The sequence below is a fragment of the Syngnathus acus genome, chromosome 10 (assembly GCF_901709675.1).
Source record: "Syngnathus acus chromosome 10, fSynAcu1.2, whole genome shotgun sequence".
In the NCBI taxonomy this organism is placed as follows: Eukaryota; Metazoa; Chordata; class Actinopteri; order Syngnathiformes; family Syngnathidae; genus Syngnathus; species Syngnathus acus.
Window position 1 is genome coordinate 19,800,800 of NC_051095.1, and position 9,852 is coordinate 19,810,651.

Consider the following 9,852-nt stretch of genomic DNA (forward strand, 5'->3'; position numbering starts at 1 on the left):
TTTAAACTAGCCTGAAGCATTGTGTCATGAAATCAACCATAAGTGGCCCGCTGAAGACTATGAATCATGAATCAAAAAGACTATGGATCTTTATTTTGTGATTATAAAGTAATTTGTTGCGTCTGAAGTTGAAATAAAAAAGATCAAATGGAGAATGATTTGATTTGCATTAAAGATCTGACATGATGCATTAATGGTGCCTTAATTAATAGTCCGGTGCGCCTTATATAAGGACAAAGTTTTAAAATGGGCCATTCATTGAAGGTGCGCCTTATAGTCCGGTGCGCCTTATAGTCCGGAAAATACGGTACTAGAATAACTGACTTCAGAAACCTTGTCCAGAAACGCATAGATCTTCCATATTCCATATCTTCCAGCAGTGGTTTCTATGAAGACCTGTAGCGAACCGCGAATCGTTTGTAAGCACATGGTTGTTGGGTCTGCACCAGGGTTAGTTTGTTTGTATTCACACCAGCATAAAAGGTCCCGGACCGGCGTGGAGCAAACGTTTGAGGTGTGAATACACCCTAGACTCAATTTGGAAATTTTCAGGACCCTAGTCCTTCGATTACCATAACAAGTTTCACTTAGCAACATGAAGGCAACAGTTTTGAGTGAACCCACAAAAAAAAAAATCTCAGGTAGCAGTGCCATTTTAGTACAAATTGGCCATTTAGACTCAATAAGACTCTTCTGGGGTCCTTCAAAGATTAACTCCTGCTACTAAATATGAACCTCATACACTAAGACAGGCAAAAATGTTCAGTTTTCGTTATTGTGTGATTCCATGAGGTACTAATAGTTCTGATTTGTGTCTCTTCAACTGTACGCCCGCAGGGAGCGCTGCGGCGTCATAAAGATTCGCCAGTCCGGCATCCAGCGGCACCGGCGGGAGCGTGAGAATGTTTTCCAGAGCGCAACTATTAGTGGGAGGAGACTGACGAGGAAGCGTTACATCGACCTTGGTGACTACTGCAACCCACACAGAACAGATGCTCTAAATTCCCTTGTGCTAGGCTAATGTTAGCATGGCATAAAATCTGGACTTCGAACACAAAGTGCATATTCTGTTGGATCAATGGCACAGGTGCCCACACACGTTCATTGCATTTTCTCCCATCTCGTCGAAAACCATTTAATAATTCTGACAATCATTATACGTAGCTTGCTGGCATAAATACAGTGGATGACTAAAGGTAAATTATTTGAAGTAAAAATATACCGTAATTTTCGGACTATAAGTCGCACCGGAGTATAAGTCGCACCGGCCATAAAATGCCCAAAAAAGTGAAAAAAAACATATATATGTATATAAATCGCTCCTGAGTATAAGTCGCCCCCCCGCCCAAACTATGAAAAAAAACGCGACTTATAGTCCGAAAATTACGGTAAATACATTTCAGAACAAATAAACTTGATGATCTTTCATTGCACAGCATTTGGGATTCACTGGCCTAGGCTAATGTTAGCATTCATCCCCTCCCTCACTGTCCAGACGAGGCAGGTCCAGGTCCAGTCAAGAGCAAGTACGACGCGCTAGACTTTGATACGTTGCTGAAGGAGGCCCAGAAGTCGGTGCACCACCGCTGACTGTCCCACTGCGCTGAACCCAAGCTGCGCCGCGACTGTCCCGCCTTATTAAATGCCACACCACGGCAGCAGAAAAAAAAAGCGGTACACACCTCTCCACACAAAATGTTTACATTTTTAAAAGGAGTGGACGAGATCGTTTTTTGAGGGGAGGAGGCAAAAGCGGTTACTTTGTAATAGCTACGAGACCAGCCGCAGCGCTACGTCCTGCCGAGAGACCTCCGTAGCAAATCTTTGTTGCGTGTGTGCGTGTTTGTTTATGTGTTTCTGTGTGAAAAAAAATTCAGGTGGTGCGCGGCGTCCTATCGCCAGAAAAAAAATACAAAAGTAATAAACTATGTGTGTGGTTGTTCAAAAAAACGGAAAAAAAGATACCCACTTTGTTGGATGTTCTACATGGAAAAAAACCCTGTGGTGTGTGCAAAGAGTATAACGTTCAATGTAAAAAGGTGGACAAAAGTTTACAAAAATGAAGATTTTCTTTCTTGTTTTGTAATTGTAGTGCTTCCTTGATTTGATCTATGCACTGTTGGGAAGTTTTTTTTCTGCTTTATCCCGCTGTCACTGTCAACGCTAAATCCCCAAACCCTGTTTTTTTTTCAGAGGCGCCCTCTACTGGCCCGCGTTTGTTTAGCGACATGGATAGCGCGAAATGCTTTGTGGGAATGTTTCACCTGAAAATTAGGAGGCGAATGTTAGCCTGGATAAGTCAGCATTTGTTTTCTGTTAATCAGGATATTAAATGGTTTTCAGTCTTAGTTTTAGCCAGCAAATAAAATCACACAGCACACCTCTATTTTCTAGTGGTAAAAGGCCAGTAATGCTAGCTTTCGCTATTAGCCCACAACACGCCTGTTGTATGTACATCCCTTGACATTAGCTTTAGTTGTCTAGCATGATTATAGTACACGTTCCTTGGTGTTAGCTCTATGTTCTTGATCTTGAAATGTTAGCGTTCGCTGTAGCCAGCTAGCCCAGCCACACAGCACCTTATTTTTAAATCCACTGTTAGCCATCCAGCATGACCACAAAGCACCTCTTTTGTCTATATTTAGCTTTATCCTCCAAGCAAAGACAATATTACTCATTTATTGTACACAGTTAGATTTAGCCAGCTAAAATATCTCCAGTGCACCTCTGTTTCATACTCTCAACATCAGCATTGGCCAACTAGCGCAAATTAAACACATCTCTATTTTTTTACTGTTTGCTTTCGCCTGCTAACAAAACCACATAGCCCCTCCATTTTGTAGCGCTAAATTTAGCTAGCAAGCATGGCCACAGTGCGCCTATTATTTACATACACTGTTAAATGTGAATGTTCAATACCACTATTTTTCAGACAGAAACCAGTAGGAGTATTCACTCTTGAATACTCACCAATTCTGATACCAAGTACCAAACAAGTATTTTAATACTTTTATTGCGTTACATATACACGGCATACCTATTTCAAATACAATTTTAGTTTTAGCTTTAGCCAGCTAGCCGGTTTAATTAAACAATCAGTAAGGGTGGAGCATTCCCACATTGAAGGCGGCGGACTGGTCTGTCTGCCGATGCAACGTGTATTGTTTACATTTAAATTGCAGCCTGTGTCGTTCAATGGGGGGGGGGGGCGAATATGGTTGTGGCAGTGGTTCCATTACAACAAATGTCCCAGTCCCCTCAAAATATCCATAGTGACTAATGTTGGTTAGATCTGATGGAATGTATCTGTCACGATGAATGTAAACATTCCCTTTAGCGGCAGTTGGTTGCACCCAACCTGGCCAGTAGGAGGCACTGAAAAAAAAGGAAGGGAGCATTGGAATTTAGCAAGAAAATGACACGGATGGTGTCAGGAGCATCTCTACCTCACGTCCATGCGCCGATGCTCTCCCCGCCGCCATCCTGCTATCCCATAAGGGTTCATTCTCTAAAGCCTCTTCTGCACGCCACCATGTTTGTAGCTCATCAGCAAGCTTTGCAAAAGCTTGTTAACAATCCTGATGATTTGAATCGAGGGTGCTGCAGTAGGGATACATTTAAAACAGGCTAGATAGGGGTTCTCGAGGGACCGGCCTTGGGCAGCCCTGTCTTAGAAAGATTAAATCTAGCCTCCGTTTTGACATCCAGCCTGACCACAGCCTGACCTGACCTCTGCTTCACAAATCTGCCACTGGTTGAAGCCTCTACTCCAAAAATGGTGGCGTGTAGAAGGCTTTAGTTCTGAGCACTTCCTCTCCTCGTCAAACTGAGACACAGCTTTGTGCGGGTTCAAGGCCTTGATTTTCCGGGTCCTTCCACTGCTTATCAACTCACACACAGGCACACACAAGTACGTTGAATGTTTACATCATGGTTTACATAAATCTCTAATATAAAACACCATACTAGCTCTCGAGCGAGAGAGAGAGAGAGCGAGAGAGAGAGAAAGAAAGAGAGAGAGAGAGATGTGTGTATGGCTAAATGTGTACATAGCACTAAAAATCTTACATATAATTTTGGCGGCAGCAGGATTTGGAGGGAACTTTGACATAACTTGACACACAAAGTCCGGCACTGTGTAAAAAAAGAGCAGTGCATGAAAAATCCCTTTAGATTATCACATTTGTTCAGTTTTGCTTTTAATCATATTATTAGATGCAATACGTGAGAATGGTCACTGAGTCATCAAGACGAATGTGATCGACGTGTACAAAAATCAATCGTAATCTTGCACACTAAACGTCCCGACTGGAATTGTCGGAGGTGAAGAGACAAGGGGAAATGGAGGAAGGGGAAGGGGTGATGATGATGATGTGATGATGACGATGGTCTTGATGATGATGATGAGAAAACCCACTTCGCTTGGGAATTTGCAGTAGCAAAAATTTCCCCTAAATTAAAAACTTTAAAACGCACGCTAACACAAAATATTTTTATTTTGAAACATCCATCCATTAACATAGTATACACACATACACATGCGCTTACATACTGTACATCAACTTGCTGTGCAAGCTCAAAACATTTAGACATACATATGCACACAAACTTGCATACACAAACATGCACCTAAACGTATGCTGACAAATGTGAACTTGCATACACAAAAGTTCTTACTTCATAAACTTACAAACACAAAGTAACTTAAACATAGTCACGTGAACTTACATGTATAATGTACTTTGCACATGAACTTAGACGTACGTAAGCTTGTGCCAAGTACCGTATTTTTCGCACTATAAGGCACACTGAATTATAAGGAAACGATGCGACCTTGTAATTTACTCGTCGTACTAAAACGTACTGAAACATTTTGGTGGGGCGCTGTGTTCAACCAGTATGGATCAACAAATTCATCAATTGATCCATATATAAGCCGCTCTGCATTATAAGGTGCACTGTGGTTTTTTGAGTTAATTTTAAGATTTTAAGTGCGCCTAATAGTGTGGAAATTACGGTAATATTCAGACAAATGTCCCGGTAAATCTGTATCCATGTCAACTTGCACACATAAACCTAAAAGTCATCACATACATTAAATAGATATAAACTTTCATCAACGTACATACATACCACAATTTACACGAATTTACATAGACACTTGTACGAACTTGGATTCATAAACGCACACTGAAATGAACACGTAAACTTTTTTTTTTTGAACATTTGCCCCCTGACGTCTCATCATGTCATCACGTCATCTCGTGATCACAGCAAAGCCTTAAAATCAGCAGTAGGTTCTTCCCTCTTCCACACGGCACCTCTCCGATCCAATTCCGACCGCCACTGAGGACGTTTTATTCAAAAGAACTCTTTTTCAATAGCCATATTCTAAAAAAGGTATATACATATATATGAATATATCTCAATATATATTTGTGTGTTTGTGTAGATATATCTAGATGACGATATACTTTCTTATAGAAAACTTTGATGTTGACCTTTTTTTTTCCTTGTGTTTTGAGAAGACACATTTTTCAAGTGTAATAATAAGCACTGTCCACTTGGGCTAGTTCTAATCAATCCAAATATGAATAATAATAACGATAATAACTTTCCAAAGGGAAAAGATTCTCGCCACAATGCAATACTTCCTGCTTTTCGTTTCTGAAAAGTAGGGGAAAAAACGGCAAGAAAAACTGCAAAACTTGACCAAAAAATAAAATAAAAATACAAGTTGGTGGCTTTCTTGTTTTATGTTTCAAATGCTTAAATGTTGATTTTTCTTTTCTTTTCTACTAAATCATTTCATCACAATATAAACCTTTAAGGATGTCAAATGAGCACTTGGTAGGCAAATGATTCTACGTGAAATAAATATAAATGAAATAATAAATACAAGAGTGAAAATATAAATGTGAGCGTGTGGAACAATATAAGATAAAGGGCATATGTTTTATTTTGACTTCTAAGGACACACTCATCTGATTTTCTTTTTTTAACATAAAATATGCTAAATACTTTGCGTCAGATTTTATATTTTTAATTTTTTTTTAATTTATGCTCCACTTAGCTTGGATGTTTTGAGGTGTGTTCTTTTCCCCTTTTTATTCAGTTTTTTTTTTGGGTGTGATTTCATGACGGGTGAAGAATGTGGAGAGGAGAAGTGTGTGTGGGCGAAAAGGCATTTCAGTATTTTTGAATTGCTCAAATCTAGTTTCTTAGATGTTCTTGTTATAAATTATATTTTAATTGGTGTACATAGTTTCAAACAGGAGACGCTGGCTTCCTTTTAAACTGAATACATTTTTCTCTTCAGAGATTGTTTACATTATGAAACTGTAGAGACGTGCTCCTCATATACTGTATAAAGGACATATATTCATTGATTTGCCTCCAGTAATAAATCCCTAATGGAACAGCACTTGCTTGTGGCACTCCTCGTCTTCATTTCAAACTTCTCTGTCACTTCAGTCAGCAGTTAGGAATGTGCATCAGTCCCTACTGTGGATGCTATTGTGTCATCCCAAGCACTGCCGAAAATAAAATGTCTAATTTGTGAATCGGTCACGAGAGGTGATTGCTGTAAAAGCTGTCCAAATGTGTTCTATATGTAGGTGAGATGTCAAAGTTGCGCAACAGCGGGCGGGCAGCTGTTTGAAAGCTCTTTTCACACCCCCCCAGTGCACCTAAAAAAAGCTGAGGGATCCTAGATTTTCGATTTGGGTAGATTTGATCCAGGTGAAATCAGACAGATTCTGAGATTCAGAATCACATACAGACGGAAATCAGACAGATTCTGAGATTCAGAATCACAAGATTTGGGCTGCAAAGCGAGCTCCAATTGCCCACTTCAAATATGAGTGAAATGGTTAATTGGATTGTATTTCATGACCATACAACGTGTATAAATCGCTTTTTTATGTGCTTGCAACCTTCAACTCTCTGACCAGAGGTACTGTATGTTGGGCACGTCCATGGACACTCATGCACACTCAAGGCCACTAGCAATTTCCCGTGTGGCTCGTGAGTGATGTACCTTTTGACGTCCCAGTGAAGATGCTGACCATATTCCTCAGTCACCCTCACGACCACAAATAGTAACTCTAATCAATCAATAATAATATAGGGTGTTTCATAAAGTACGCAGTTTTTTAATTGCGCGGGATTTTTTTGTTTGAAGATTGTCAGCACTGTTCCTATCATTTTCGTTATCTATTATCACTCCGATTAGAAGACCATTTGTCGTTTTTCCATTTTGTAGCCATGGAGCGGTTCAGTATCGAGCAACGCATTCTTATTGTGAAAACTCATTACAAAAACGGAGAGTGCTACGCAGAGACTGTCCGTAAACTTCGCGCGATCTTTGGACGTGACAATGCCCCGAACGCAACAACAGTTTCGAGGTTGGTACAGAAATTCGAAGAATCTGGGTCAGTTGCAACCAGAAAATCGCCCGGTCAAAACCGTAATTCCCTGAGCGTCTGATCTCACTTCGCGGCGGCGACCAAGAATGGCCTCCGAGGTCATGTGACCTCACACCTTGTGACTTCTTTTTATGGGGATATGTGAAGTCACAAGTTTACGTGAACAAACCTCAAACGATTACCGAACTGAAGATGGAAATTCAACGGGTAATCGGCGAAATCGACAGGGACGTCTGCAAAAGAGTTATCGTTAATTTCAATGATCGGATGACTGCCTGCAGAGAAAGTGGAGGTGGACATATGCTCGATATCATTTTTCATTATTAAATTGAAGTATATGTTGAATGAAATTAAATAAAATTTTTGAATTTTGCATCGATTTTGGCTGATTTTTTGCATTTTTAAAAACTGCGTACTTTATGAAACACCCTATACAATCAAGAACTAAAGTACAGCACATTATTATTGAAAGTAAAATAGTTTTTTTTCTGAACCAAACAGCCCTATTTTTTTCTGAAAATAAAGGTGTCTTCAAGAATGAATAGCGTAATAATACAAAAAACAAGTTGTATTTTGTGACTTTCAAAATGTGACTTTCTTCCCTCATAATTTTTATTTTAATACTGCAATACATTTGTGATTTGAGAAACAACTGACGAGTTTTTATGTGACGAGATTAAAGGTGTTGGTTAAATCTGCCCTGACCTATAAAATAACACAACTGTTAATTCGTGACTTCTCCTCTTGTCAACACTGCCAGAATGTTGAAAGCGTGTGTGCTTGTGTGTGTGTGTGTGTGTGTGTGTGTGTGCATGTGTGTGTGTGCGTGCGTGTGTGTGCGTGTGTGTGCGTGTGTGTGTGTGTGTGAATAGTGGAAACAGGAGGAGACACGTGTTTGAATTCATCCTGTCAGGTGCTTCCTTTCCTGTCCTGTGTCCATCTTCTCTGCTTTGGTGTGACGACAGTATGTACATAATTGCACACAGCATCATATCGTATATTTACATAAAATACTGTCCATCTTTATAAGTACATAGATGATCTATATTAAAAAAAAAGTGTACACTGTGTTGTACTTAAAACTACAAAGTTACGGCAGAATCTGTCCAATATAAGTCATGCATCCCACAAATCGGAACCTTATAGAACAGTGTCAAGAATGCATTTTTTGACCTCAACGCAACGCTAACACTGTTCATAATCCTGAACCCTCAATACCCCCACCGAATACACGGTGGTAGCAACGTCATGTTGCTTTTTTCACCAAGGACAGGGAAGTCGGTCAGAGTTGATCAAAGAATTTTCATGTATCAGAATGGCCCAGTCAAAGTCCAGACTTAAATCCCTTTGAGCATCTTGAAAAGTCCTGTCACAAATGATGTCCACCTTAGTGAAGTGCATTCCGGTTCTTTTAAGTGAACTGAATCTTTAGAATCAGTTCACTCAAAAGATTCGTTGAAAGGTTTTTTCAACCTTTTATTCAAACACATTCGGTATAATAACACCGCGTGGCACTTTTCACTTTCAGTTCAGCTTTGACCATGATTTTTCCCTAATGAAGTGGCCTGTGATTAGGTACACGTGAAAATGGCGATGTACCTAATGGAGTGTCCGAATGACGTCACAGATCAAATAGCCAATCAGGAGGTGGGGGTGAGGGCGGGTGTGGCACTTTTCACTTTCACTTAAGCTTTTTCCCTAATGAAGTGGCCTGTGATTAGGTACACCTCATGGACACTTCAATAGGTACACTACACGAGGTAAAAAAAATTAATGAATAAATAAATAAGAAAGTGTAGCGAACGATTCGGTGAAAAATTATTTTGAAGAAATCTTTTGAGTGAACCAATTCTAAAGATTCAGTTCACTTAAAACTGGAATGCACATCACTAGTACAAAAGAGTGCAGACGGCAAAGTGATGTTAGGTTGAAATAGCCGACTGGTTAGTGATATGCACTTTTGCGTGGTAAGAACTTGGTTCGAGCCTAGGTGTGAACACATATCTAAATGTGCTTTTAGAATTGGAATCTCCCTTTGTATGGTGGTGCGAGGTTCCAATTGGCTGTACATCGCCATTTTCAAGTGTACCTAATAACAGGCCACTTTATTAGGGAAATATCATGGTCAAAGGTCACAGGTGTCAAGCTCTAGTCCTGGGGCCGCATTCCAACATGTTTTCCAAGATTCCCTCGTTAAGTGCACCTGCGTGAAAAGTTTTAGCTCCTGCAGAACGTGAAAATGACGAAAATATTTTCACGCAGGTGTGTTTAACGACGGTAACTTGGAAAACATATTGGAACGCGGCCCCTCGAGGACTGGAGGTCGACACCCCTAGTTTAAGTGAAAAGTGCCACACCCGCCCTCACCTCCACTTTCTGATTGGCTGTTTGATCTATGACGTCAAAAGTGATTCGTTCACTCTCG

The 9,852-nt window shown here is 40.1% G+C and overlaps 1 protein-coding gene across 1 annotated transcript in view; it reads left to right on the forward strand.

Moving 5' to 3' along the window:
* Nucleotides 1-4,270, forward strand: part of ppargc1b (peroxisome proliferator-activated receptor gamma, coactivator 1 beta) — a 50,417-nt gene extending 46,147 nt beyond the window's left edge. The window contains exons 11-12 of the mRNA XM_037261202.1: nucleotides 838-965; nucleotides 1,496-4,270. Of these exons, the coding sequence (XP_037117097.1) occupies nucleotides 838-965; nucleotides 1,496-1,590 (223 nt within the window). The 3' untranslated portion in view covers nucleotides 1,591-4,270. The remainder of the gene's footprint in view (nucleotides 1-837; nucleotides 966-1,495) is intronic.
* The last annotated feature ends 5,582 nt before the right edge of the window (nucleotides 4,271-9,852 follow it).